Source organism: Mauremys reevesii, linkage group 14 (genome assembly GCF_016161935.1).
Source record: "Mauremys reevesii isolate NIE-2019 linkage group 14, ASM1616193v1, whole genome shotgun sequence".
Classification (NCBI taxonomy): Eukaryota; Metazoa; Chordata; order Testudines; family Geoemydidae; genus Mauremys; species Mauremys reevesii.
Genome location: NC_052636.1, coordinates 15,169,461 through 15,197,368, shown reverse-complemented (window position 1 = coordinate 15,197,368; position 27,908 = coordinate 15,169,461). Strand labels below are relative to the sequence as shown.

The window sequence follows — 27,908 nt, the reverse complement described above, 5'->3', positions numbered from 1 at the left end:
TACGCGGACTCGGACAGCGGGGACGACTCGGACAAGCGCTCGTGCGAGGAGAGCTGGCGGCTGATCTCCTCGCTGCGGGAGAAGCTGCCGGCCACCACGGTGCAGGGCATCGTGAAGCGCTGCGGCCTGCCCAGCAGCGGCAAGCGGCGGGAGCCCCTCCGGGTCTACCAGATCCCGCAGCGCCGGCGCCTGGCCAAGGACCCGCGCTGGGTCACGCTGGCCGACCTGAAGATGCAGGCGGTGAAGGAGATCTGCTACGAGGTGGCGCTCAACGACTTCCGGCACGCGCGGCAGGAGATCGAGGCCATGAGCATCGTCAAGATGAAGGAGCTGTGCCGGCGCTACGCCAAGCGCGACCCCCACGAGAAGGAGAGCTGGCGGGCCGTGGCCCGGGACGTCTGGGACACCGTGGGGGTGGGCGAGGAGCGGGGCGAGGGGGAGCCCCACCCGGCCGTGGACGACCTGCGGGCCCACATCGACAAGCTGACCGACATCCTGCAGGAGGTCAAGATCCAGAACACCATGAAGGACGAGGAGATCCGGGCCCTGCGCCACCGCGTGGTCAAGATGGAGCGAGTCATCCCCATCTCCCAGGTGAGCGGAGAACCCAGGCGTCCGGGCTCCCGTCCCCCCTGCTCTGCCCCACCAGCCCCCACTCCCCTCCCAGAGCCGGGAGAGAACCCAGGAGTCCGGGCTCCCAGCCCCCCCTGCTCTGCCCCACCAGCCCCCACTCCCCTCCCAGAGCCGGGCGAGAACCCAGGTGTCCGGGCACCCAGCCCCCCCTTCTCTGCCCCACCAGCCCCCACTTCCCTCCCAGAGCCGGGAGAGAACCCAGGCGTCCGGGCTCCCAGCCCCCCCCTGCTCTGCCCCACCAGCCCCCACTCCCCTCCCAGAACAGGGAGAGAACCCAGGCGTCCGGGCTCCCAGCCCCCCCTGCTCTAACCACCAGCCCCCACTCCCCTCCCAGAGCCGGGGAGAGCACCCCGGAGTCCTGGCTCCCAGCCCCCTGCTCTAACCACCAGCCCCACTCCTCCCAGAGCCAGGAGAGAACCCAGGTGTCCGGCTCCCAGCCCCTGCTCTGCCCCACCAGCCCCCACTCCCCTCCCAGAGCCGGGAGAGAACCCAGGAGTCCGGGCTCCCAGCCCCCCCTGCTCTGCACCACCAGCCCCCACTTCCCTCCCAGAGCCGGGAGAGAACCCAGGCGTCCGGGCTCCCCGCCCCTGCTCTGCCCCACCAGCCCCCACTCCTCCCAGAACAGGAGAGAACCCAGGCGTCCGGGCTCCCAGCCCCCTGCTCTAACCACCAGCCCCACTCCTCCCAGAGCCGGGAGAGAACCCAGGAGTCCTGGCTCCCAGCCCCCTGCTCTAACCACCAGCCCCACTCCTCCCAGAGCCGGGAGAGAACCCAGGAGTCCTGGCTCCCAGCCCCCTGCTCTAACCACCAGCCCCCACTCCTCCCACAGCCGGGAGAGAACCCAGGAGTCCTGGCTCCCAGCCCCCTGCTCTACCCACCAGCCCCACTCCTTCCCAGAGCCGGGAGAGAACCCAGGAGTCCTGGCTCCCAGCCCCTGCTCCAGCCACCCCCACTCCTCCCAGTGCCAGGAGAGACCCCAGGAGTCCTGGATTCCAGCACCCCACTCCCCTCCCAGAGCCGGGGAGAGAACCCAGGAGTCCTGGCTCCTGCCCCCTGCTCTAACCCACCGCCCCCACTCCTCCCAGAGCCGGGAGAGAACCCAGGAGTCCTGGATCCCAGCCCCTGCTCTAACCCACCAGCCCCCACTCCCCTCCCAGAGTCGGGGAGGGAACCCAGGAGTCCTGGCTCCCAGCCCCCGCTCCCCTCCCAGAGCCTGGGGGAACCCAGGAATCCTGGCTCCCAGCCCCCACTCCCCTCCCAGAGCCTGGGGGAACCCAGGAGTCCTGGCTCCCAGCCCCCCCTGCTCTAACCCACCAGCCCCCACTCCCCATCCCAGAGCCGGGAAGATAACCCAGGAGTCCGGGTTCCCAACCCACCCCCCCCCCCCCGCTCCGGAGGTGGAACCCAGGCGTCCTGCCCCCTAACGCCTGCCCCGTGTGCCGGCAGGAGGACGGGGCGGCCGAGGAGCCGGCGTACGACTGGAGCTCCCCGCCGTTGGAGGCGGGGTCCCGGGAGGAGCCGGTGCCGGAGCCGGCGCCGGAGCGGAGCCACGAGCGCGTGTGCCGGCTGATGGAGCAGGACCCGGCCTTCCGGCGCGGCCGCCTGCGCTGGCTGAAGCAGGAGCAGGCCCGGCTCCAGAGCCTCCAGCAGCAGCAGCTCGGCAAGTGCCTCCGCCGCCAGCCCCACGCCCCCGGCAAGTTCGTGCCCCCCCAGGACTGCAAGCTGCGTTTCCCTTTTAAGAGCAGCCCCCACCACCGCTACTCCTGGGGCCCCACCTCGGCCTTCATGGTGGCCGGGGGCGAGGAGCCGCGGGCGGAGGGCGACGGGCCGGGCCAGGAGCCGGCCCCGGGGTCGCCCCGGCGGCCCTGCCCCCCCGGCGGCCCCCAGCACAAACACTGCAGCCGCCCCACGGCCCGGGCCCCCCACCGGCGCAACTCCCTGGACGGGGGGGGCCACGCCAAGCCCTCCCGCCCGGGCGCGCCGGAGCACCACCCGTCCCGCAAGCACAACTATTACCCGCCGCAGCACCAGCCGTACCCGCCGCACCGCCCCAGCCGGCCCCCGCCCGCCCTCGCGCCCGCCCGCATGCGCCGCCAGCACTCCGCCCCCGAGCTGCAGGAGCCGGGCACCCCGGTGTAGCCGCCGCCGAGCCGGAGCGGGGGAAAGGGAGGCGAGGCCCAGGGGATTGTGGGAAAGCTGGGGGGCCAGGGCCGTGCAGCGGAGGATCGGGGGACGTGAGGGCGAGCCCCCTTGGATCATGGGGAAAGCTGGGAGTGGAGGATCATGGGGAATTGGAACAAGCCACGTTGGATCATGGGAAAAGTGCAGAGTGGAGGATCATGGGAAATTGGCATGAGCTGCAAAGGACGGTGGGAAACCGGAGGGAGGGGGGGCGGCCGTGGAGCTGCAGAGGATCATGGGAAATTGGCGTGAGCTGCAAAGGAGGGTGGGAAACCGGAGGGAGGGGGGGCGGCCGTGGAGCTGCAGAGGATCATGGGAAAGTGGGGTGAGCTGCAAAGGATGGTGGGAAACCGGAGGGAGGGGGCGACTGTGGAGCTGCAGAGGCTCATGGGAAAGTGGGGTGATCTGCAAAGGACGGTGGGAAACCAGCGGGAGGGGGCGACTGTGCAGCTGCAGAGGATCATGGGAAATTGGCGTGAGCTGCAAAGGACGGTGGGAAACCGGAGGGAGGGGGCAACTGGAGCTGCAGAGGCTCATGGGAAATTGGCGTGAGCTGCAAAGGACGGTGGGAAACCGGAGGGAGGGGGCGACTGTGGAGCTGCAGAGGCTCATGGGAAAGGGGGTGAGCTGCAAAGGCTGGTGGGTAAACCAGAGGGAGGGGGCGACTGTGCAGCTGCAGAGGATCATGGGAAATTGGGGTGAGCTGCAAAGGATGGTGGGAAACCCGCGGGAGGGGGCGACTGTGGAGCTGCAGAGGCTCATGGGAAAGGGGGGTGAGCTGCAAAGGACGGTGGGAAACCGGAGGGAGGGGGCGACTGTGGAGCTGCAGAGGCTCATGGGACAGGGGGGTGAGCCAGGGGGGCTCCTGGGACACTTGCAGAGTGGAGGATCATGGGAAATCGGGGTGAACCGCAGAGGCTCATGGGGGGGGGGAAATGGGGCTGTCGTGACCTGTGGAGGTGGGAGAAAGGGGGGCGCTGCAGAGCATGATGGGAAATGAAGTCCGGGCCCGAGTCGCAGAGGATTGTGGGAAATCAGACTGGGGCAGCTCCCGTGCGGGGGGTGGGCAGGAAACTCCCCCGGGGGGCAGCCGGCTGGGCCCCAAGCTCCCCGAATGCGGGGCCTGTGCCCCCCAGGGGGCTCTGGGTGCTGGGAGCCCCCCACCCCCAAACGCCCCCACCCTGGGGGGCTCCCCCACAGACAATCAGGTCCTGCTCACGCCAAAGGGCCCCTACCCCGTACAGCTGCTACTGGAGGGGGCCGTGGGGTATGGGGCTCCCCCCCAGCTGGGAGATTGAGGGGGAGGAGGGGCCAGATGTGGGGCTGCAGGGGGAGCCAGGACTCCTGGGTTCTCTCCCTGGCTGCCATTGGTAAGGGGCGGGGGGTGGGGGGGCTGTGCCTTGATGTGACTCTGAAGAGACGGTTCCTGGCCTGAAACCTGCAGGCGTCTTGTCCTGAGCCCGGGGGGGTGGCTTCACAGCTGCCCCCCCTCCTGGCCCCCCAGCTCTGAGATCCCCCCTCCCCGCAGAGTGGGGCCCCGGCAGAGATGGACAAGCCCTGCCCCCCCCCCCCGGGGCATGAAGCCTGAACCCCGAGACATTCACCGCCACTGCCTTCGACCCCCCCCCGTGGGGTGTCCCCCCATTTCAGCCTCCCCTGCCCCCCCCCGACACGGTGTGGCCTGTGTGTGTGTGGTGTCTGTGCGCACTGCCCCCCCCCGGCCGGTCCCTGGGGTGGGATTTATTCTTTGGGGGGAGGGGGCAGGCCCAGGAATTATATTGTTCTCCCCCCCCCCGTATTAAACATATAAACTGCCTCTGTGTGTCTCAAACCCGTGTCCTCTGGGGGGGGCGGGGGCTGTGGGTCGGGAGTGAGGGTCACCGGCAGAGCTGGGGGGGCAGGGGCTGCGGGTCGGGAGTGAGGGGCACCGGCAGAGCTGGGGGGGCAGGGGCTGCGGGTCGGGAGTGAGGGGCACCAGCAGAGCTGGGGTGAGGGGTTCTGCCCCCTCTCCTGCCTCAGTTTCCCTGCCTCTGTCCTCACTCCCCCCCCCCGGTGGGCAGAGCTCCCCCCCCCAGGCTGCCCGGGGTCACGGCCCTTCGCCGCGGCGGGTTGTTTTCCGGCCGCGCTGGCCGGGGGGGCGGTGGGGGGGCAGGGAAGGGGGCGGCCGCTCCCGGTGACTCAGCCCCGCCAGCCGCTGCCTGGGGAACTCTCTGCCACAGGAATCCTGGCACCGGGCCCAGCGGGACGCTGCGGCCAGCTCTGGGGTGCAGCGTGGCACCTATTTATACAAGGATTTCCCCCCCAAGTACCCGGGCAGAGCCCCCCACCCCCTGCAGCACAGGACCCCTCGGCCGCCCCCTCTCCTCCGCCGCTCCCCATGGGGCCGTGACCCCCTAGTGCCACATGCGGGGGGCTCAGAGCCGGGGCCTCAGCCCCACCACAGCTAACACCCTCTGTGTCATAGCCCCCTGCCCCCCCATGTCAAACCCGCAGTCCCCCTTCCTGCCCCCCAGCCCATTAGCCCCCCCGCCTCCCAGCCCCCCAGCTGCGTAGCACAAGGCTGTGGCCGAGCGTTAGGGTCCTGGGGTCCCTGCAGCTGGAGGAGGGGGGACAGGGGGACCCCAAACTACCACTTGGGGGGCCTTCCCCCACCCCAGGGGAGATTTCCCCAGCTCCAGCTTCCCCCACACCCTCCAGGGCCTCCCAATAGACCCCCAGGTACCCCCCTCCCAGCTCCCCCCCCAGACACTCCTCCCCCCCCAGGTACTCTCCTCCCAGACACTCCTCCCCCCCAGCTCCCCCCAGACACTCCTCACCCCCCCAGGTACCCCCCTTCCAGCTCCCCCCCCAGACACTCCTCACCCCGGTACCCCTCCCAGCTCCCCCAGACCTCCTCCCCAGGTACTCTCCTCCCAGACACTCCTCCCCCAGCTCCCCAGACACTCCTCACCCCCAGGTACCCCTTCCAGCTCCCCAGACACTCCTCACCCCCAGGTACCCCTTCCAGCTCCCAGACACTCCTCACCCCCAGGTACCCCTCCCAGCTCCCCCAGACACTCCTCCCCCAGGTACTCTCCTCCCAGACACTCCTCCCCCAGCTCCCCAGACACTCCTCACCCCCAGGTACCCCTTCCAGCTCCCCAGACACTCCTCACCCCGGTACCCCTCCCAGCTCCCCAGACATTCCTCCTCCCCCAGGTACCCCCTCTCAGCTCCCGCGACACTCCTCACCCCAGACACCCCCTCCCAGGTACCCCAATAGACCCCAGGCACCCCCTCACAGCTCCCCAGCTAGCCCCGCCCTATGGCTAACCCCTGCAGGGAATCCCCAGCCAGCCCCTCCCCACACACCCTTCCCCAGCCAGCCCCGCCTCAGGAAATCCCCAGCCAGCCCCTCCCACACAGACCCCTCCCCACACACCCCTTCCCCACACACCTCCCCAGGGATTCCCAGCCGGCCCCTCCCCACAGACCCCTCCCCACAGACCCCTTCCCCAGCCAGCCCCGCCCTCAGGAAATCCCCAGCTAGCCCCTCCCACACAGACCCCTCCCCACACACCCCTCCCCAGGGATTCCCAGCCGGCCCCTCCCCACAGCCTCCCCACACACACCCCTTCCCAGGCAGCCCCGCCCCAGGGAATCCCCAGCCAGCCCCTCCCCCACACGCCCCTCCCCGGGGGAACCCTCCCCGCCCCTCCCCGGCTCCTTCCCATTAAGGCAGCGCCGAGCCCGACCCGCCGCTTCCCGGCCCGTCCGCGCAGGGACCAGAACCAGAACCGGCCCCGGCCCCAGCATGAGCCCGGCCCGGAGCCCGCTGCTGCCGCTGCTGCTGCTATGGGGCTGCGCCATGGGGCAGAGCGACCCGCCCCCGCCCCGCCTCTAACGCCACGAGGTACCGCAGCCCCCAGCCCTGCCCCGACTCCCCTGCTCCCATCCCCGTGCCCCAAACCCTGCCCCATAACTCCCATCTGCCCCCGACTCCCCTGCCCCCATCCCTGCCCCCATCCCTGCCCCATAACGCCCCCAACCCACGAGTTCCCCTGCCCCAGCTCCCCATGACTCCCCGTGCCCCGATCCCTGCCCCATAACTCCCATCTGCCCCTGACTCCCCTGCCGCCATCCCTGCCCCATAACGCCCCCAACCCACGAGTTCCCCTGCCCCCAGCTCCCCATAACGCCCCCAGCCCCAGATACCAGCCCCAAAACACCCCTGCCCCCGATCCCTGCCCCATAACTCCCATCTGCCCCACGACTCCCCCCTGTCCCCCATCCCTGCCCCATAACGCCCCCAACCCACGAGTTCCCCTGCCCCAGCTCCCCATGACTCCCCCGTGCCCCCAATCCCTGCCCCACGACTCCCCCCTGCCCCACGACTCCCCCCTGCCCTGATCCCTGCCCCACGACTCCCCCTGACCCCAAAGAAGTATGTTCCTGTGGTAGGAACTGACCTACTACAGACACTGGGCTGGCAGGGGCTGCAGGTCGGGAGTGAGGGGCACCGGCTGAACAGGGGGCTGTGGGTCGGGAGCGAGGGGCACCGGCAGGGCCGGGGGGGCCGGGACAGGCTGGGCTCCAGCACATCTGGAAGGATTTAGCGACTGGAGCTGAAGCTGCCAGATGCCGGGGATGAGCCAAGATCTCTGGATTCTCTGAATTCTCTTGTGGGGGAGCAGCTGTGGGGGCGATGGGGGGGGGACCAGGCTGGGACCCCAGGGACAGATGTGGGGAGGTGAAAACCGGATTTTTATGGTCACCAAACCGTGGGGTCAGAGGCCGGACAGAGCCGGGGTCAGAGGCCGGACAGAGCCGGCTCCTTCGCCCTGGGGAGGGACCCGACACCCTGATATTTGGGGCTGTGTCTTATACACACCCACCTCCCCTCCCCCCCCTGGAAAACGAGTGTGCCAGGTTTTTCACACTCGCCTCCCCCTCTCCGTCCCCGTGCACCACGTCGGGCCGTGCGTCCCCAGGGTCACCCGCGTGGGCGAGGCTGGGGACGCGGGCCAGGGCGTGTGTCGGGGGGCAGGCCGGGGGTGCTAGTCCCGGCCGGGGGCTGTCACAGGCCACGGGGGGGGGGGGGGGGACACGGACCAGGCGTGTCTGTCTCAGCCCCCGTGGGGACGGGGGGGGGGCTGCTCACTTCATTGGAGGCCTCACGAGGCAGGACGGGCTCCGCACCCCGCCCGCGGCCTGGCCGCTCTCCCAGCCCCCGGCGCCCGGGCCAGGACAAACAGATGCTGGGGCCTGGATGCTGACATCAGCTGGCTCCTCTGCTCACCGCAGCGGGGACCAGGGCCAGAGGGGAGCCCAGGCTGGGCCAGCAGGGGCTGCGGGGCGGGAGTGAGGGGCACCGGCAGAGCTGGGGGCTGCGGTCAGGAGTGAGGGGCACCGGGAGAGCTGGAGGGGCAGGGCCGGGCTGGCAGGGGCTGTGGGTTGGGAGTGAGAGGCACCGGCAGAGCTGGGGGGGCAGGGGCGGGGGGTCGGGGGGGTGGGGCACCGGCAGGGCTGGGGGGCAGGGGCTGTGGGTCGGGAGTGAGGGGCACCGGCAGGGGCTGCGGGTCGGGAGTGAGGGGCACCGGCAGAGCTGGGGGGGCAGGGGCTGCGGGGCGGGAGGGAGGGGCACCGGCAGAGCGGGGGCGGGGCTGCGGGTCCCGACCGGGGGGCGCCGAGTGACTGACTCTGGGGGTCTCTCCCAGGCCCGTGTTCCTGTGCGGCGGGGAACACGTGGGCGACTCGGGGTACATCGCCAGCGAGGGGTTCCCCAACCACTACCCGCCCAGCAAGACCTGCACCTGGACCATCACGGTACGGAGGGGAGGGGAGGGCGATGGGGGGGAAATCGGGGTGCAGAGGAGGGGGATGGGGGGGGTCTGCTCCCACCCCCCAGCCGACCCGCTGTCTCCGTGCCCAGGTGCCCGAGGGCCAGGTGGTGATTCTCTCCTTCCGCGTCTTCGACCTGGAGCCGGACCCCGGCTGCCGCTACGACTCGCTGGAGGTTTTCAACGGGCACTCGGCCACCGGCCAGCGGCTGGGCCGCTTCTGCGGCACCTTCCGGCCCGGGGCCCTGCTCTCCACCGGCAACCGCATGATGCTGCGCATGGTGACGGACGAGGGCACCGGGGGCCGCGGCTTCCTGGTCTGGTTCAGCGCCGGCCTGCCCCACGTCAACGGTGAGAGACCCCCGGGGCCCCCCTCCCCCCGGCTGGGGGCTCCCGCATGCTCCCCCCCGGGGGGCTGGCTGCAGGGGGACCCCCCCAATGGGTGCAGGGACGCTTGATCTCCCAGGGGTGCTGGGAGCGCGTCACCCACAATGCACCTGCCCTGATGCCAAGGGCAGAGAGGATGCTGGGTAACCATTACCCACAATCCCCTGCACTGATGCCAGGAGCACATTACCCACAATGCACCTGCACTGATGCCAGGGGCAGAGAGGATGCTGGGAGCGCGTTACCCACAATGCACCTGCACTGATGCCAGGAGCAGAGAGGATGCTGGGAGTGCGTTACCCACAATGCACCTGCACTGATGCCAAGGGCAGAGAGGATGCTGGGAGCGCGTTACCCACAATGCACCTGCACTGATGCCAGGGGCAGAGAGGATGCTGGGAGCGCGTTACCCCAATGCCCTGCACTGATGCCGGGGGCAGAGAGGGTGCTGGGTAACCATTACCCACAATCCCCTGCACTGACACCAGGAGCACATTACCCACAATCCCCTGCACTGATGCCAGGAGGTAATAGGTAATAATTGGAGATATACCAATCTCCTAGAACTGGAAGGGACCTTGAAAGGTCATTGAGTCCAGCCCCCTGCCTTCACTAGCAGGACCCATTTTTGCCCCAGATCCCTAAGTGGTCCCCTCAAGGACTGAGCTCACAACCCTGGGCTTAGCAGGCCAATGCTCAAACCACTGAGCCATCCCACCCCCCCAGCAGCAGCGAATGCTTGGTAATTGTCACCCAGAATGCCCCTGAACTGACACCAGGGCAGAGAGGATGCTGGGTAATTGTTACCCACAATGCCCCTGAACTGACACCAGGGCAGAGAGGATACTGGGTAATTGTTACCCACAATGCCCCTGCACTGACACCAGGGCAGAGAGGATACTGGGTAATTGTTACCCACAATGCCCCTGCACTGACACCAGGGCAGAGAGGATGCTGGGTAATCATTACCCACAATGCCCCTGAACTGACACCAGGGCAGAGAGGATACTGGGTAATTGTTACCCACAATGCCCCTGCACTGACACCAGGGCAGAGAGGATGCTGGGTAATTGTTACCCACAATGCCCCTGAACTGACACCAGGGCAGAGAGGATGCTGGGTAATTGTCACCCAGAATGCCCCTGAACTGACACCAGGGCAGAGAGGATGCTGGGTAATTGCTACCCACAATGCCCCTGCACTGATGCCAAGGGCAGAGAGGATACTGGGTAATTGTTACTCACAATGCCCCTGCACTGACGCCAGGAGCAGAGAGGATGCTGGGTCATCATTACCCACAATGCCCTGCACTGACACCGGGAGCAGAGGATGCTGGGTCATTGTTACCCACAATGCCCCTGAACTGACACCAGGGCAGAGAGGATGCTGGGTAATTGTTACCCACAATGCCCCTGAACTGACACCAGGGCAGAGAGGATACTGGGTAATTGTTACCCACAATGCCCCTGCACTGACACCAGGGCAGAGAGGATACTGGGTAATTGTTACCCACAATGCCCCTGCACTGACACCAGGGCAGAGAGGATGCTGGGTAATCATTACCCACAATGCCCCTGAACTGACACCAGGGCAGAGAGGATACTGGGTAATTGTTACCCACAATGCCCCTGCACTGACACCAGGGCAGAGAGGATGCTGGGTAATTGTTACCCACAATGCCCCTGAACTGACACCAGGGCAGAGAGGATGCTGGGTAATCGTTACCCACAATGCCCCTGAACTGACACCAGGGCAGAGAGGATGCTGGGTAATTGTTACCCACAATGCCCCTGCACTGATGCCAAGGGCAGAGAGGATACTGGGTAATTGTTACCCACAATGCCCCTGCACTGACGCCAGGAGCAGAGAGGATGCTGGGTCATCATTACCCACAATGCCCTGCACTGACACCGGGAGCAGAGGATGCTGGGTCATTGTTACCCACAATGCCCCTGAACTGACACCAGGGCAGAGAGGATGCTGGGTAATTGTTACCCACAATGCCCCTGCACTGATGCCAGGAGCAGAGAGGATGCTGGGTAATCGTTACCCACAATGCCCCTGAACTGACACCAGGGCAGAGAGGATGCTGGGTAATTGTTACCCACAATGCCCCTGCACTGATGCCAAGGGCAGAGAGGATACTGGGTAATTGTTACCCACAATGCCCCTGCACTGACACCAGGAGCAGAGAGGATGCTGGGTCATCATTACCCACAATGCCCTGCACTGACACCGGGAGCAGAGGATGCTGGGTCATTGTTACCCACAATGCCCCTGAACTGACACCAGGGCAGAGAGGATGCTGGGTAATCGTTACCCACAATGCCCTGCACTGACACCGGGAGCAGAGGATGCTGGGTAATTGTTACCCACAATGCCCCTGCACTGATGCCAGGAGCAGAGAGGATGCTGGGTAATCGTTACCCACAATGCCCCTGAACTGACACCAGGGCAGAGAGGATGCTGGGTAATTGTTACCCACAATGCCCCTGCACTGATGCCAAGGGCAGAGAGGATACTGGGTAATTGTTACCCACAATGCCCCTGCACTGACACCAGGAGCAGAGAGGATGCTGGGTCATCATTACCCACAATGCCCTGCACTGACACCGGGAGCAGAGGATGCTGGGTCATTGTTACCCACAATGCCCCTGAACTGACACCAGGGCAGAGAGGATGCTGGGTAATCGTTACCCACAATGCCCTGCACTGACACCGGGAGCAGAGGATGCTTGGTAATTGTTACCCACAATCCCCTGAACTGACACCAGGGCAGAGAGGATGCTGGGTAATCGTTACCCACAATGCCCTGCACTGACGCCAAGGGCAGAGAGGATGCTGGGTAATCGTTACCCACAATGCCCTGCACTGACGCCAGGGGCAGAGAGGATGCTGGGAGCGCGTTACCCACAATGCCCCTGCACTGACGCCAGGGGCAGAGAGGATGCTGGGTCATTGTTACCCGCGCTGGCTCCTCTCCGGCCGTCGTGACCCCCCCGTGCCTGTGCCCCGTGCCTCCGGCTTGCATGGCCCCCTGCCCCCGCCTGCCCCCCAGCGGCTCCCCCCACCCATCCCAACCTGCGGGACTTTTGCAGGCCGGCCGCGCGGAAGGCAGAAGTGGGGCGCTAACCATATAGACTCCCGGTTGGCTTGGGAGCCCTGGCACTATTGGGACGGTGAGTATCCGGCCGCCTGCCCTCTCCCCCCGCCGGCAATGGCCCCCCCCCGCAGGGCTGGGGGGGCTGGGGCGGGGCGCACAGGCCGGCCCCCCCAGCCCTGGGGGAAAGCCGCGGCCCGTCCCGCCCGGGGTCTGCCCCCCGGGGGGGCGCCATTGTGGTCGGATTGCGGCCTGGGGCAAAGGGGCTGGAGGTGCCGAGAGGATGCTGGGAAATCGTTACCCACAATCCCCTGCACTGACGCCAGGGGCAGGGAGGATGCTGGGAAATCGTTACCCACAATGCCCTGCACTGACACCAGGAGCAGAAAGGATGCTGGGAGCGCATTACCCACAATGCCCTGCACTGATGCCAGGGGCAGAGAGGATGCTGGGAGCGTGTTACCCACAATGCCCTGCACTGACACCAGGAGCAAAGGATGCTGGGAAATCATTACCCACAATGCCGTGCACTGACACCAGGAGCAGAGGATGCTGGGAAATCATTACCCACAATGCCGTGCACTGACGCCAGGGGCAGAGAGGATGCTGGGAGCGCGTTACCCACAATGCCCTGCACTGACACCAGGAGCAGAGGATGCTGGGAAATCATTACCCACAATGCCCTGCACTGACGCCAGGGGCAGAGAGGATGCTGGGAGCATGTTACCCACAATGCCCTGCACTGACACCAGGAGCAAAGGATGCTGGGAAATCATTACCCACAATGCCGTGCACTGACGCCAGGGGCAGAGGATGCTGGGAAATCATTACCCACAATGCCGTGCACTGACACCAGGAGCAGAGGATGCTGGGAAATCATTACCCACAATGCCCTGCACTGACGCCAGGGGCAGAGAGGATGCTGGGAGCACGTTACCCACAATGCACCTGCACCGATGGGGGTGTGACGATGGGGGGAGTTCCCCCCCCATCCTGTGCACCCCCAAACCAGCCGCCTTCTCCCCCCCAGCCTGGGATCTGACCCCCGCATCGCCGTCCCATTGCTGTGTCCGGTGGGGGCCGACGGGGGGGGGGCTTGGCTGCTGGACAGGGCGAGACCCTCCCACCCCCCTGCTTGTGCCCCGCCTGTCTCCCCGCCCCGCTCCCTCCATGGCCTGTAATTACCAACCGCGGAAACCGTGGAAATTGCAGGTTTGCACAAGTCCGTCTCTCCTCCCCTCCCGGCGCCACTGCCCTTTCCCCTTCCCCCCCTCCAGGGCCAATGCCCCCAAAGCCGTGCGCTGAGCAAACACGGGCCCAGGCAGGGTGACGCCAGCTGCTTCGGGGCCTGTGGGACGTCGCCTGCCTGCCCCCCGCGCCGCCCCAGAGCGGGCCGCACTGACAAGGGGCTTGGAGCATGTGCGGGGGCACGGCCAGGAGGGTCAGTGTGGCAGCAGTGTGGGGATTTGCACACAGGCAGGTGGCCTTTCGGCTGCCCCAAAGTGGATGGGCAGTTTGCACGCTCAGATGGGGGTTGCACATGGGCCGGCAGTTTGCACGTTCCCCGGTGCAGGTTTCCACTTGTGCGTGTGAGATGTTTGCACCCTGGCACGCGCAGGCCGAGGTGGACGGCGGTCCGGCTGCACGCGCTGCTCGGGGTTTGCACGTTCGCACGGTGACCTGTGCCCCATTGCGCAGGCAGGGAGGAGTTTGCACTATTGTGTGTGCTGGCAGGAGTTGCACACGTACACAGCGAGGGTTGCACAAGCAGGCGGCACGTTTCCTCGCACGCTTGGTGGGATTTGCACAGACCTCCCCTTGGGCACCGTGGGTGTGCACAGCATTCCATGTGCACTCACAAATTGGCACACTCACATGCTCTTGCACACTAAACTCTTCCCTGCTTGCACAGTGTGCTGTGTCTTTGCACACTCAGGTCCCTGTGCGGACACTCACATGTATCTTGCACATCTCTCATGCACACTCACACTCCTTTGCAAACTGCTTTGTGCACACTCACCTATATCCGTGCACATCAGACTCATGCAGCCTTCATGTCCGTGCACACCTATTTTTGCACACTTCCATGCACATTTCCCCATGCACACCCATATATCCGTGCACAGCCCATGCACAGGCTCATTCCTTTGCATGCTTCCTTGTACGGCACACCTGCATTCTCCCAAGCGCACACTTGTTTGCACAATGCCAGTGCACCCCTATAGCCTTGCACAAGCAGTGAGCACACTTGCTCTCGCACACTTGCTGTGCACACTCGCCTCTCTCTTCGCACTCTCCCATGCGCTCCGTTCTGTGCCGGCGCGCTCCCCATTACCCCAGGGGGTGGCCACCGGGGGGGAGGCTCAATGGGCCTCCCCCCCCCAAGCTCTGGGTCTCCCCCTCGCTGACCCCCCACCCCCGCTTGTCTTGCAGAGCATCAGTTCTGTGGGGGGAAGCTGGAGAAGGCCCAGGGAAGCCTCAAGACCCCAAACTGGCCTGAGAGCAACTACCCGGCTGGGATCAGCTGTTCCTGGCACATCATAGCGCCCGTGGGCCAGGTACGATGGGGGTGGGGGGGGGGTCACTGTGGTGGGCGGGGCTGAGGCTCCAGGGGGCGGGGCTGAGGCTCCAGGGGGCGGGGCTGACTCTATGCCCCGCCTCCCCAGGTGGTGGAACTGACCTTTGGGAAGTTCGACGTGGAGGACGACACCTACTGTCGCTACGACTACGTGGCCGTTTTCAACGGGGGGGCCACCGACGACTCCCGGCGCGTCGGCAAGTTCTGCGGCGACCGAGCCCCCGGGTGAGCCCCCGCCCCTCCCCCGGCCTCCCTGCCCCTCCCCCGGCCACCTGTGCCCCATTCCCCGCCCCCCTGAGCCAGCCAGTCCCCGCCCTGGGGCCGGGGGGGAGCCGGCGCCCCCAGAGGGGACAGGCCCCTGCCCCATTCCCCGCCCCCCTGAGCCAGCCAGTCCCCGCCCTGGGGCCGGGGGGGGGCCGGTGCCCGGAGGACAGGCCCCTGCCCCATTCCCGCCCCTGAGCCAGCCAGTCCCGCCCTGGGGCCGGGTGGGAGCAGGCGCCCCAGAGGACAGGCCCTGCCCCATTCCCCACCCCCCTGAGCCAGCCAGTCCCTGCCCTGGGGCCGGGTGGGAGCCGGCGCCCCCCGGAGGGGACAGGCCCCTGCCCCATTCCCCGCCCCCCTGAGCCAGCCAGTCCCCGCCCTGGGGCTGGGGGGGGTCGGTGCCCGGTGCAGGAGGGTTTTTCTCACCCGTCTCCCCTGCAGCCCCATCTACTCGGAGGGGAACGAGCTCCTGGTTCAGTTCGTCTCGGATCTCAGCGTCACGGCCGACGGCTTCGCCGCCTCCTACGCCGTCAAGAGCCCCTCGGAGGCGACCGACAAGGCCACGAAACCCGCCCCCGGGATCTTCCCTGGCTCCAAACCGGGCCAGGCCGGCACCAAGCCCGCCGGGAAACCGAAACCGGCGCCCGAGCCCAAACCCACCGCCCGGGCCCTGCCCGAGGCCGAGCCACCCAGTGCCCAGACGCCGGGTAAGATGGGCCCCTGCGAACGCAGCCAGGCACAGCTGCGCCGGTGCCCCTCACTCCCGACCCGCAGCCCCTGCCCCCCCCCCCAGCTCAGCCCTGGGGTCCTTGGGCTCTGTGATTTGCGGGAGGGGGTATGTGGGTCGGGGGGAAGCTGCCCCCCCAGGCTGAGCACTAAACCCCTCTTCTCCCCCCAGCCACGGTTCAGTGCCCCCAGAAATGCCGCCGGTCAGGAAGTCTCCAGAGCCACTTCTGTGCCAACGACTTTGGTAAGGGACCCAGGAGTCCGGGGAGAGGGCGGGGGGGGGTCTTCCCTGGCTCTGGGCCAAGTGCCCGAACGACTCACCCCCGCCCCGTGCCCTGTCTCACAGTTATCACCGGCACCGTGAAAACCGCCGTGCGAGGGGCCGGCAACCGGGTCACAGCCACCGTCTTGCTCCTCAACACCTACAAGGCCGGAGCCCTCAGCCTGCCCCAGGCCGAGAAAGGGGCCACCCTGCGCCTGGAGGTGCCCTGCCGCCAGTGCCCCGCCCTCAAGAAAGGTGAGTGAGCTGCGGGCGCTGGGCCACGGGGAGCCCCGCCCCAGAGGTGGGCGCACCTCAGCGCCGGGCGAGGGGTCCCTGCGTAACCGGCCGCCCCGCCCCAGAGGTGGCTGCATCTCAGCGCCGGGCGAGGGGTCCCTGGGTAACCGGCCGCCCCGCCCCAGAGGTGGCCGCATCCCAGCGCCGGGCGAGGGGTCCCCGGGTCACCGGCCGCCCCGCCCCAGAGGTGGGCGCATCTCACCACCGAGCGAGGGGTCCCTGGGTAACTGGCCGCCCCGCCCCAGAGGTGGCTGCATCTCAGCGCCGGGTGAGGGGTCCCTGTGTCACCGGCCGCCCCGCCCCAAAGGTGGCCGCGTCTCAGCGCCGGGCGAGGGGTCCCTGGGTAACCGGCCGCCCCGCCCCAGAGGTGGACACATCTCAGCGCCGGGCGAGGGGTCCCTGGGTAACCGGCCGCCCCGCCCCAGAGGTGGGCGCGTCTCCCACCTCTCGTGATTGTCTCTGTGTCTCCCCCACCCCCTCAGGTTCCAGCTACATCTTCATGGGCCGGGTGGACGCCGAGGGGGTTGGCGAATTGTCCCCCGAGAGCTTCGTGGTCCCGTATCGGCAGCAGCAGGACCAGATCCTCACCACATTCAGCAAGCGGCCGTGCGGGGGGGCCCCGAAGAAGAAGAACGCGTGAGCCATGGGGTGTGTCCGGGGGGGGGTCTGTCCTGCAGGGGACGCGCCCCTCCCACCCGGCCCGGCCCCCCCCGAAGCCGGCTCCATGTATCCAATAAAGGAGCAAAGCGGCCGTTCTGCCTGCAGTGTGGTATTGGGAGCGACACCCCCCTGCCCTGGAGTCCCGCCCCACCCTTTGCACGGCAGAATCCCCGTGCGAATTGCACAAGTGCAGGCAACTATGGAGCAGCTCCCATTGGCCAGGGCAGAGATCCGGGCCTGGCACTGCCCCCCCCCAAACCCACCAGCCCCCACTCCCCTCCCAGAGCCAGGGAGAGAACCCAGGAGTCCTGGCTCCCAGCCCCCACCCCTCCCAGAGCCGGGAGAGAACCCAGGAGTCCTGGCTCCCAGCCCCCCCTGCTCTACCCACCAGCCCCCACTCCCCTCCCAGAGCCAGGGAGAGAACCCAGGAGTCCTGGCTCCCAGCCCCCCTGCTCTAACCCACCAGCCCCACTCCTCCCAGAGCCAGGAGAGAACCCAGGAGTCCTGGCTCCCAGCCCCTGCTCTAACCACCAGCCCCGCTCCTCCCAGAGCCGGAGGGAGAACCCAGGAGTCCTGGCTCCCAGCCCCCCCTGCTCTAACCACCAGCCCCCACTCCCCTCCCAGAGCCGGGGAGAACCCAGGAGTCCGGGCCCCCAGCCCCTCTGAGGCACCCGCGTGGTTCAGGGTTGGGGGTGCGCTGGTTCCATGCGCCCCCTGGTGGCTGTGCCCGGGTTTGGCCCGGACTCCACTCCTGGGACTCCAGCCCCGTTGTCCACCGGCTGGGTGGGCCCGGGCCCCCCTGTCCCCTGCCGGCCTCCGGGGGGGGGCCCCACCGTGGCCAAGATCCCGGGTCCAGCTTCACCGTCTGGGGCCAGAGCCACCAGCGCTTCCCCCCTCTGCACCTTCATGAACCTCCCGGAGGAGCTGGGCATGGCCGGGGGGGCGGCTGGGGGGGGCGTCCCCCCGCCCCCACTTTCCTCTCCGCCCTGCTGGGCTGGGTTCAGGGCCTGGGCTGGGGGCAGAGGTACCAGGCCGGCCGGACCGTGGGTCCTCCCCAGAGGGGACCCCGGGGGTCCTGCCCCCCCCCCAAGACCACCCCGCCGGCTTCTCCTCTGGTGCTTTATTCCTTCCCAATTGTGGCGCGTGCGTCTGTCAATCGTGGTCCATGATCGGGGGGACGCGGGGGGGGATCCGGGGGAGCCGCTAGCTGCAGGCGGGGGTGCGGGGCCGGGCCGAGCGCCGGATGAGCTCCAGCGCCTCCCACAGAAAGTCCTTCTGGCAGGGGGGCAGGGCCAGGGCCCCCACGGCCTCCCTCACCTTGGCCAGCCGCCCGGCCAGCGTGGGGCAGCCCTGGAGCTGGCTGAGGTACTGCTCGCAGGCCTGGGCCCCCGGGCTCTCCGGCGGGGGGGGCGCCCGGCTGGGGGGCAGCTCGCGGTAGGCCGGCCCCCCCTCGATGTCGTGGCTGGACAGCAGGTAGAGGCACTCCCGGGTGGAGCAGAGGCTGCTGGCGCAGAGCGGGACCTGCCGGGGAGCGGGAGAGAAGGGGGGGAATGCGGCTGGCTCTGTGGCGGGGCGGCTGGTGGTGCGGGGCTCTGGGATGCGGCTGGCTCTGGGGCGGGGCGGCTGGTGGTGCCGGGCTCTGGGATGCGGCTGGCTCTGGGGCCGGGCGGCTGGTGGTGCCGGGCTCTGGGATGCGGCTGACTCTGGGGCGGGGCGGCTGGTGGTGCCGGGCTCTGGGATGCGGCTGGCTCTGGGGCGGGGCGGCTGGTGGTGCCGGGCCCTGGGATGCGGCTGGCTCTGGGGCAGGGCGGCTGGTGGGGCCGGGCCCTGGGATGCGGCTGACTCTGGAGGGGGGCGGCTGGTGGTGCTGGGCCCTGGGATGCAGCTGACTCTGGGGCGGGCGGCTGGTGGTGTCGGGCTCTGGGATGCGGCTGACTCTGGGGCGGGCGGCTGGTGGTGCCGGGCCCTGGGATGTGGCTGACTCTGGGGCGGGGCGGCTGGTGGTGCCGGGCTCTGCCCCCCCCTCCCTCGGATGCGGCTGACTCTGGGGCGGGGCGGCTGGTGGTGCCGGGCCCTGGGATGCGGCTGACTCTGGGGCGGGGCGGCTGGTGGTGCCGGGCCCTGGGATGCGGCTGGCTCTGGGGCGGGGCGGCTGGTGGTGCCGGGCTCTGCCCCCCCCTCCCTCGGATGCGGCTGACTCTGGGGCGGGGCGGCTGGTGGAGCCGGCTCAGGGATGCGGCTGACTCTGGGGTGGGGCGGCTGGTGGTGCCGGGCTCTGGGATGCGGCTGACTCTGGGGCGGGCGGCTGGTGGTGCCGGGCTCTGGGATGCGGCTGACTCTGGGGCGGGCGGCTGGTGGTGCCGGGCTCTGGGATGCGGCTGACTCTGGGGCGGGCGGCTGGTGGTGCCGGGCTCTGGGATGCGGCTGGCTCTGGGGCGGGCGGCTGGTGGTGCCGGGCCCTGGGATGCGGCTGACTCTGGGGCGGGCGGCTGGTGGAGCCGGGCTCTGGGATGCGGCTGACTCTGGGCGGCTGGTGGTGCCGGGCTCTGGGATGCGGCTGACTCTGGGGCGGCTGGTGGTGCCGGGCTCTGGGATGCTGCTGACTCTGGAGGGGGGCGGCTGGTGGTGCCGGGCTCTGGGATGCGGCTGACTCTGGGGCGGGGCGGCTGGTGGTGCCAGGCTCTGCCCCCCCGCCCCCGGATGCGGCTGACTCTGGGGAGGGGCGGCTGGTGGAGCCGGGCTCTGGGATGCGGCTGACTCTGGGGCCGGGCGGCTGGTGGTGCCAGGCTCTGCCCCCCCGCCCCCGGATGCAGCTGACTCTGGGGGGGGGGCGGCTGGTGGAGCCGGGCTCTGGGATGCGGCTGACTCTGGGGCGGGGCGGCTGGTGGTGCCGGGCTCTGCCCCCCCCCCCGGATGCGGCTGACTCTGGGGAGGGGCGGCTCTCACCTTGACCTGCAGCTTGACGAAGGTGGCGCTGCCCTTGGGGCAGCCGGGCAGCCGGCCCCCGGCCCCACAGCCGCAGCCCAGCACGGCCTGGCCCAGCTCCCGGCTCCGCAGCAGGGCCAGCGAGTGGTTCAGGCCGCACCAGACGTCCAGGGGGCATTTGAGGCCGTGAACCTGCCGGGCGGGGGGGGAGATGCCAAGTCACGGGGGGGCCGAGATGGGGTTTGGGGGTGTCTGGGGAATGGGGGGCTGCCTGGAACCCCTAGATGTGGGGGGGGCGGGGCTGGGGGGGTTCTGGAGGCACTATGGGGGCACTGGGGGTCTCCAGGGGTGGACAGAGGAGCTATGGGGGCCAGGGGTGCTGGGGGTTTCTGGGGGGCTGAGGTCCCAGAGTGGCTATGGGGGGTGGGGGGGTTGGGGGGGACCTGGAGGGGCTATGGGGTGCTGGGCAGTTCTGAGGGGTCTCGGGGGGGGGCAGAGGGCCGGGGAGGCTGGGGGCTCTGTGTGGGGGGCCTGGAGGGCTGGGAGAGCTCCAGGGGGGCCAGGGAGGGTGCAGGATGGGGGGGGCCGCAGGGGCTCCAGGGGTGTTGGGGGGACTCTGAGGGGACTCGGGGGAGGGGCCTGGAGGGTTGGGGGAGGCTCCAGGGGGGTCATGGGGCATGGAGGGGGCAGGATGGGAGGGCCGGAGGGGGCTCCAGGATGGGGCCGGAGGGGGCTCCAGGGGGCTCCAGGGGGGCTCACCAGCGCGGGCTCCCCGCGGTCGCTCTTGTCCCCCGTGCCCAGCTGCCCGTAGCGGTTGCTCCCCTGCATGAAGAGCCGCCCGAACTCGTCCAGCAGCCCCAGGTGGTTGTAGCCGAGGGCGCAGGACAGGACCTGGGGGGCGGGGCAGGGTCAGGGGCGCCGGGGCCCAGCGCCCAGCCCCCGGCCCCGAGCTCCCGATCCCCAGCCGCCAGGCCCCTCGAGCTCCCCCGGCCCCGATCCGCCCAGCCCCAGGCTCCCCGGGCCCCCAGCGCCCCAGGCCCCCAATCCCCAGCCCCCAATACCCCCAGCTGACCTTGGCGGGCAGGGGCAGGGCCAGCGGCATCTGCAGATCCAGGGGGTCGAAGGCCTGAAGGGTCCCGAACAGGTCGCGATAGACGCCGGGCGCGTGCACCTCGAAATACAGGGCCCCCTTGTCTGGGGGGCACAGCGGGGGGGTCAGATCAGAGCGGGGGGGCTGCGGGTCGGGATGGGGTGCAGCGGGGGCATTTGGGGGCTGCGGGATGGGGAGGTGCGCGTGGGGGCTGTGGGTCGGACTGAGGGGCACTCAGGGGCTGCGGGTTGGGGTCCCATTGCATGGGGGCTGCGGGGTGGGATATAGGCAGTCGGGGGCTGGGGTTGGGGGGCACACTGCATGGGGCTGCGGACCGAGGAGGGGGCTGGGGGCTGGGGCGGGAGGAGGGGGCCGGGGCGCCCCATGGGAGGCTGGGGGCCCGTACCGGTGAGGAAGGCGGCGCTGCTCTGGTTGGAGGCCATGAGCGCACGGCCAGGTGGGGCTGGGGGCGGAGGAGGGGCCGGGGGCTGGGGGCGGGAGGAGGGGGCTGGGGCGCCCACAGGGGCCGGGGGGCCCGTACCGGTGAGGAAGGCGGCGCTGCTCTGGTTGGAGGCCATGGCGCGCACGGCCCGGTGGGGCTGGGGGCGGGAGGAGGGGTACAGGGGGCTGGGGGCAGGAGGGGGCTGGGGGCGGGAGGGGGCCGGGGGCTGGGGGCAGGAGGGGGCCGGGGCCGTGCACCGGTGAGGAAGGCGGCGCTGCTCTGGCTGGAGGCCATGGCGCGCACGGCCAGGTGGGGCTGGGGCGGGAGGAGGGCCGGGGCCGGGGGCGGGAGGAGGGGGCCGGGGGCGGGAGGAGGGCCGGGGGCTGGGGGCAGGAGGGGGCCGGGGCCCGTGCACCGGTGAGGAAGGCGGCGCTGCTCTGGATGGAGGCCATGGCGCGCACGGCCAGGTGGGGCTGGGGCGGGAGGAGGTACGGGGCTGGGGGCAGGAGGGGGCCGGGGGCTGGGGGCAGGAGGGGGCCGGGGGGCCCGTACCGGTGAGGAAGGCGGCGCTGCTCTGGCTGGAGGCCATGGCGCGCACGGCCAGGGGGGGCTGGGGGGCAGGAGGGGGGGGGCCGGGGGGCTGGGGGGCGGGAGGAGGGGGCCGGGGGGTGCCCCACAGGGGCTGGGGGGCCCGTACCGGTGAGGAAGGCGGCGCTGCTCTGGCTGGAGGCCATGGCGCGCACGGCCAGGTGGGGCAGGCACCGGGACACCTTGCGCAGGGCGAGCTGCACCGTGTAGGAGCGCGGCTGGTCCAGCTGCGTCTCGTTCACCAGCAGGCTGTAAATCTTCCCTTCCTCTGCCGGGAGACGGGGGTCAGGGGGGGCGGGACGGGACGGCCACGGGACGGGGCGCCCCCTTGGGACGAATTCCCACCACCGCGGTATGGCTGCGGCACGCGGGGAAACTGAGGCACGCCCAGTATTAGACAGCAAGCCTCACATGCCACAGACCCACGGGAATAACCCCCCCACCGCCCGCTCCGTCTCCCCAGCCCCGGGCTATGGGGCGCCCCCCGCGCCCGCCGGGCACCTGTCAGCAGCAGCAGCACCCGCTCCGTCTCCTGCCCCACCAGCACCAGCTGCCGGAAGCGCATGGCGGCGTGGAAGGTCATCTTGAAGACCCGCTGCCCGCTGGACTGGAGATAGACCTCCACGCAGTCGCACGCCCGCCCGGCGCCCGCCGCCGGCTCCCGCGCCGCCAGCACGTAGACGTACTTCCGGTACCCGGCGTCGCTGCGGGGGTCCGTGGTGAACTGCGGGGAGGGGGCAAAGGGACGGGGCCGCTGTGGGGGCAGGACTGGCTGGCGGCGGGGGCGGGGGATGGGGATGGGGTGGGGAACCATCCCACCGCTGCCACCAGCGGCGGGCGGGCGGGGCGGGCGCTCACGTCCTTGGCGTTGCGGCACAGCACCACGCAGCGGCAGGCCCGTTTCCACTGCAGGTGGCCGGGGGCCGAGGCGACCAGCGCGTTGCGGAGCAGGAAGAGGGTCCCGCCGTGGTCCAGCACGAGGACGTGCTCCTTGGTGGGCAGGAACTTGCGGTAGCCGTGGGACAGCAGCGGCGCCACCGACTTGCTCAGGTAGCGCCGGCGGCCCCCGAAGGTCTGGAAGTACAGGCCCTTGGTGTCTGGGGGGGGCAAAATCAGGGGTGGGGTCAGTGGGGGGGAGACACTGCGTACGCCCTGCCCTGCCCTCGTGTGAAGCAGCACCCCTCCCTCGTGCGAGCCCTGCCCTCGTGCGAGCCCTGCCGTCCCTCGGGCGAATCCCGCCCTGCCACCGTGTAAAGCAGCACCCTCCCTCGTGCGAGCCCTGCCCTCCCTCGGGCGAGCCCCGCCCTGCCATCGTGTAAAGCAGCACCCTCCCTCGTGCGAGCCCTGCCCTCCCTCGGGCGAGCCCCGCCCTGCCTCGTGTGAAGCAGCACCCTCCCTCGTGCAAGTCCCAGCCTCCCTTATGAGATTCGCCCATTCCTCGTGCGAGCCCTGCCCTCCCTCGTGCGAGCCCCGCCCTCGTGCAAAGCAGCCCCCTCCCTCGTGCGAGTCCCAGCCTCCCTTATGAGATTCGCCCCTTCCTCGTGCGAGTCCCGTCCCTTGTGCGAGCCCTGCCCCTTGCAAGCCCTGCCCTCGGGCGAGTCCCAGCCTCCCTTACGAGATTCGCCCCTTCCTCGTGCAAGCCCCCTCCCTCGTGCAAGCCCCATCCTCCCTCTTGACAGCCCTCACCATCTGAAACCTGCCCCTCCCTCATGCAAAGCAGCAGCCTCCTTCGTGCAAGCCCCGCCCTCCCTTGTGAGAGTCTTGCCCCATCCTGGGGTGAGACCCGCCCCTCCCTTGTGCGAGCCCGGCCTCTCCGTTGTGTGAGACCCATCCTCCCTCGTGCGAGCCCTGCCCTGCCCCTTTTGAACCCTGCATCTCACTAGTGTGAAGCAGCACCCTTCCTCGTGCGAGCCCCTCCCCTCCCTCATGTGAAGCAGCACCCCGTCCTCGTACGAGCCCCGCCCCTCTCTCGTGCGAGCCCCGCCCCGCGGCGGCCGGTACTGACAGTTGAGGATGGCGGCTCTCTTCCAGGGGCGGGCGCCGGCCGTCCCCTCCTGGCGGAGCCGCGGGCAGAGCCGGCGGCAGACCCGGCGCCAGACCCCCTCGCTGTCGCACGCCTGGCGCAAGTAGCGGCACGTCTGGCCCAGGGCCACCATGTCCCGCACCGGCAGGAAGGAGACGATGTGATCCAGCTGTGGGGCGAGAGGAGGGGGCAGGATCCCCAGAGTGACGCCTGGCGTAGGGCCCTCTGGGCTATACGGACCCAGCCCCCCCAGGTATAGGGCCTTCTGGGCTATACGGACCCAGCCCCCACGGGTATAGGGCCCGCTGGGCTATACGGACCCAGCCCCCCCCCAGGTATAGGGCCCTCTGGGCTATACGGACCCAGCCCCCCCACGGATATAGGCCCCTCTGGGCTATATGGACCCCCCCCGGGTATAGAGTCCTCTGGGCTATCTGGACCCAGCTCCTCCCCGGGTATAGGGCCCTCTGGGCTATACGGACCCAGCCCCCCGGGTATAGGGCCCTCTGGGCTATACGGACCCAGCCCCCGCCCCGGGTATGGGGCCCTCTGGGCTATACGGACCCAGCCCCCCCGGGTATAGGGCCCTCTGGGCTATACGGACCAGGCCCCCCCCGGGTATAGGCCCCTCTGGGCTATACGGACCCAGCCCCCCAGGTATAGGGCCCTCTGGGCTATAGGGACACCCCCCCAGATATAGGGCCCTCTGGGCTATACGGACCCAGCCCCCCAGGTATAGGGCCTGCTCGGCTATACGGCCCCCCAGCCCGCCCTGTGTGCTGACTCACCAGTTCTGGGGGGAGGCGCAGGATGGGGGCTGAGCCCCCCAGGTCCGTCCTGTCCTCAGTGCCCACCAGCCCCTGGCTGCAGCGCGGGCGCTTGGCCTGTGGGGGGCACGGCAGGGAGGGGGTGGGGCTGAGGCGGGGATGGGTCCTGTGCCCCCCACCACAAGGTGCTGAGCGGATGCCACCTGCCAGCCCCATACGCCTCCAGCCACTGGCCCCACTGCACCCTCTGTGCCCCCCGCCTCCCCACAGCATCCCTCCGCCCCACAGCACCCCCTGCTGAGCCCCCCGCTGCACCCCCTGCCCCACGGCACCCCCCCAAGCCCTGCCGGGTGCCCCACGCCGCCCCCCCAGGCCGCTCACCCCCATGGCTTCGTCGCCCCCGGAGAGCCGGGAGCCGCGCTGGAGCCGCCGGCGTCTCTGCCGCCTCGCGGTGCGTCGGTCGCCCATCCCTGCCCGCGTCCCCGGCACCCGGCTCCGGCCACTGGGCAGACGCTGCAGCGACCCACAGCGCTGCCCCCTGCGTGGCCAGGGCGGCCCCTGCCCGGCCCCCCGGGACATGGCTCTGTGAGCTGGCGCCCGCCCCACGGCTTCACAGAGCCTAGCGCCGGGGTGACGGGCTCTGACCTCACGGCCGGGCACTGTGACCTCGGGCCGGGCCCTGCTGCCTGGGCACTGCCCCACTGCGCCCCACTGCGACCTCGGGCCGGGCCCCGCTGCCTGGGCACTGCCCCACAGCGCCCCACTGCGACCTCGGGCCGGACCCTGCTCCCTGGGCACTGCCCCACAGCGCCCCACTGCGACCTCGGGCCGGGCCCCGCTGCCTGGGCACTGCCCCACTGCGCCCCACTGCGCCCTCGGGCCGGGCCCTACTCCCCGTGCACTGCCCCACAGCGCCCCACTGCGCCCTCGGGCCGGGCCCTGCTGCCTGGGCACTGCCCCACAGCGCCCCACTGCGACCTCGGGCCGGGCCCTGCTGCCTGGGAGCTGCCCCACAGCGCCCCACTGCGACCTTGGGCTGGGCCCCGCTGCCTGGGCACTGCCCCACTGCGCCCCACTGCGACCTCGGGCCGGGCCCCGCTGCCTGGGCACTGCCCCACTGCGCCCCACTGCGACCTTGGGCTGGGCCCCGCTGCCTGGGCACTGCCCCACAGCGCCCCACTGCAACCTCGGGCCGGGCCCTGCTTCCCGGGTGCTGCCCCACTGTGCCCCACTGCGACCTCGGGCCAGGCCCTGCTCCCTGGGCACTGCCCCACAGCGCCCCACTGCGACCTCGGGCCGGGCCCCGCTGCCTGGGCACTGCCCCACTGCGCCCCACTGCGCCCTCGGGCCGGGCCCTGCTGCCTGGGCACTGCCCCACTGCGCCCCCCGGCGACCTCGGGCCGGGCCTGCTGCCTGGGCGCTGCCCCACTGCGCCCCACTGCGCCCTTGGGCCGGGCCCTGCTGCCTGGGCACTGCCCCACTGCGACCTCAGGCTGGGCCCTGCTGCCTGGGCACTGCCCCACTGCGCCCCACTGCGACCTCGGGCCGGGCCCTGCTCCCCAGGCACTGCCCCACTGCGCCCCACTGCGACCTCGGGCCGGGCCCTGCTGCCTGGGCACTGCCCCACTGCGACCTCAGGCTGGGCCCTGCTGCCTGGGCACTGCCCCACTGCACCCCACTGCGACCTCAGGCCAGGCCCTGATTGCTGGGGGGAAGAGCCCCCTGGTGCACTCCACCCTGCTGCCCACAGCTCAGTGCCCCCTAGTGCCGCCCTGGGGTCCTCTCTGGGTCAGTTTGGGGCTTGACGTGGGATTTGGAATGATTCCCCCCCGGTGCCTCGCACGAGTGGGGAACAACTCCCCTCCCCCTCAGTGCCTCGCATAAGAGGGGAATGATGCCCCTCCTCCCAGTGTCTCACACGAGAGGGGAACACTTCCCCTTCCCCGGGTGCCTCGCACGAAAGGGAAACAATTCCTGTTCCGTTGGGTGCCTTGCACGAGAGGGGAACAATTCCCCCGGTGCCTCGCACAAGAGGGGAAGGATTCCCCTCCTCCTGGTGTGTCACACGAGAGGGGAACGATTCCCCTGGTGCCTCGCACAAGAAGGGAACGATTCCCCCAGTGCCTCGCACAAGAGGGGAAGGATTCCCGTCCCCCCGTGCATCGCACAAGAGGGTAACACTTCCCCTCCCCTGGTGCATCGCATGAGAGGGGAATGATTCCCCTGGTGCCTCGCACAAGAGGGTAACAATTCCCCTGGTGCCTCGCACGAGAGGGGAACGATTCCCCTGGTGCCTCGCACGAGAGGGGGATGGGCCTGAGATAGTCATTGTCTCTTAATACTAGGTCCCGCCCTTTTTTCACATCACCGTCTCTTGCTATTGGCTAGTTGGGCTGTCAGTCTCTTCTTACAGCCCGCCTACCCAGTGTGATTCTTTCTCAGATTGGCCAGGTGGTCTGTCTCTCGGTACGGCAACTCCCGCCTCCCCTGAGGTGATTCGCGCTCTGATTGGCCAGATGGGCTGTCACTCTCGTTTAACGTCCCTAACCCCCGCCCGAAGGGAGTCTCCCTCTGACTGGCCAGTCAAGTCGTCACTCATAACGTGTCCGGCATTCCGCTGCGTGTGATTGGCTGAGCCGGTGAAACAGCTCCGCCCCCCCCGTACCAGGCAGTTCACGCATTCAACTGTTGCCGCCTTGTGACGCAGGTGCCTGCGGAGCCGTGTTCTGATAGGCAGATATGCTGTCAATCGTACAAAAACCCCGTATCTCCTAGTGTGATTGGCTGAATCTCGTGAGGCGTTCCCCACAACTTCTGAGCTAATAGTTTGGAGCGATCTCGCCTTGTGATTGGTCAATACTAGAACTCAAGCCCCTCGTGTGGGGTATGATTGACTGCGGCGGACAGGCTAGCCCCGCCTTCAACATTGCCATTGGCTGGGACGAGGCAAGTGGACGTGTTCTTTCCCCGACTTGATTGGCTAACCTCTTGATACGCCCGCCTCCTGCTAGTTGGTTGGCTGTATTGCCATAGATGCCCCGCCCCTATATGCTAAGGCGCTGTGATTGGATGAGGCCGATTCAGAGGCCACGCCCCCTGCGAGCGGATTGGCTGCCGTGTAGCATTAGGCCCCTCCCTCCGAAAGCCTGATTGGCCGAGCGGAGAGGCCCGC

The 27,908-nt window shown here is 69.2% G+C and overlaps 3 protein-coding genes across 6 annotated transcripts in view; 2 read left to right on the top strand and 1 right to left on the bottom strand.

Annotated features, from left to right (window-relative positions):
* KIF1C (kinesin family member 1C) overlaps positions 1–4,149 on the top strand; it is a 32,229-nt gene extending 28,080 nt beyond the window's left edge. For both annotated transcript variants that reach the window (XM_039499989.1, XM_039499990.1), the window contains exons 21-22: positions 1–594; positions 2,080–4,149. In XM_039499989.1, the coding sequence (XP_039355923.1) occupies positions 1–594; positions 2,080–2,772 (1,287 nt within the window). In that variant the 3' untranslated portion in view covers positions 2,773–4,149. The remainder of the gene's footprint in view (positions 595–2,079) is intronic.
* Positions 3,527–16,992, top strand: PCOLCE (procollagen C-endopeptidase enhancer). The gene is made up of 10 exons (XM_039499703.1): positions 3,527–3,662; positions 6,613–6,706; positions 8,511–8,619; positions 8,726–8,984; positions 14,554–14,678; positions 14,787–14,923; positions 15,401–15,666; positions 15,858–15,929; positions 16,032–16,202; positions 16,724–16,992. Exons 1-10 carry the CDS (start codon positions 3,527–3,529, stop codon positions 16,879–16,881), a joined length of 1,527 nt encoding a protein of 508 aa, XP_039355637.1. The 3' UTR covers positions 16,882–16,992.
* Positions 16,993–18,006: 1,014 nt separating this feature from the next.
* FBXO24 (F-box protein 24) lies at positions 18,007–25,341 on the bottom strand. 3 transcript variants are annotated; one of them, XM_039500000.1, is made up of 10 exons: positions 25,118–25,340; positions 24,758–24,853; positions 23,952–24,138; positions 22,805–23,043; positions 22,448–22,670; positions 22,056–22,214; positions 20,899–21,020; positions 20,586–20,717; positions 19,848–20,018; positions 18,007–18,422 (listed from the first exon to the last, which is right to left on the bottom strand). In XM_039500000.1, the coding sequence occupies exons 1-10, from the start codon at positions 25,313–25,315 to the stop codon at positions 18,105–18,107; spliced, it is 1,845 nt and encodes a 614-aa protein (XP_039355934.1). In that variant the 5' UTR covers positions 25,316–25,340; the 3' UTR covers positions 18,007–18,104. The 3 variants fall into 3 exon arrangements, with proteins under 3 accessions (XP_039355934.1, XP_039355936.1, XP_039355935.1); XM_039500002.1 differs by lacking the exon at positions 22,056–22,214 and having other exon boundaries at positions 25,118–25,341; XM_039500001.1 differs by lacking the exon at positions 24,758–24,853.
* Between the last annotated feature and the right edge of the window lie 2,567 nt (positions 25,342–27,908).

Coding starts and splice junctions, on each gene's coding strand:
- PCOLCE (XM_039499703.1), top strand. CDS start 3,527: ATGGTGGGAAACCCGCGGGAGGGGGCGACTGTGGAGCTGCAGAGGCTC. Junction 3,663..6,612: donor GAGGCTCATGGGACAGGGGG/GTGAGCCAGGGG, acceptor CCCCAGCATGAG/CCCGGCCCGGAGCCCGCTGC. Junction 16,203..16,723: donor GTGCCCCGCCCTCAAGAAAG/GTGAGTGAGCTG, acceptor CCACCCCCTCAG/GTTCCAGCTACATCTTCATG.
- FBXO24 (XM_039500000.1), bottom strand. CDS start 25,315: ATGTCCCGGGGGGCCGGGCAGGGGCCGCCCTGGCCACGCAGGGGGCAG. Junction 24,854..25,117: donor GGGGCGACGAAGCCATGGGG/GTGAGCGGCCTG, acceptor TGCCCCCCACAG/GCCAAGCGCCCGCGCTGCAG. Junction 22,671..22,804: donor TGTGCCGCAACGCCAAGGAC/GTGAGCGCCCGC, acceptor CCCTCCCCGCAG/TTCACCACGGACCCCCGCAG.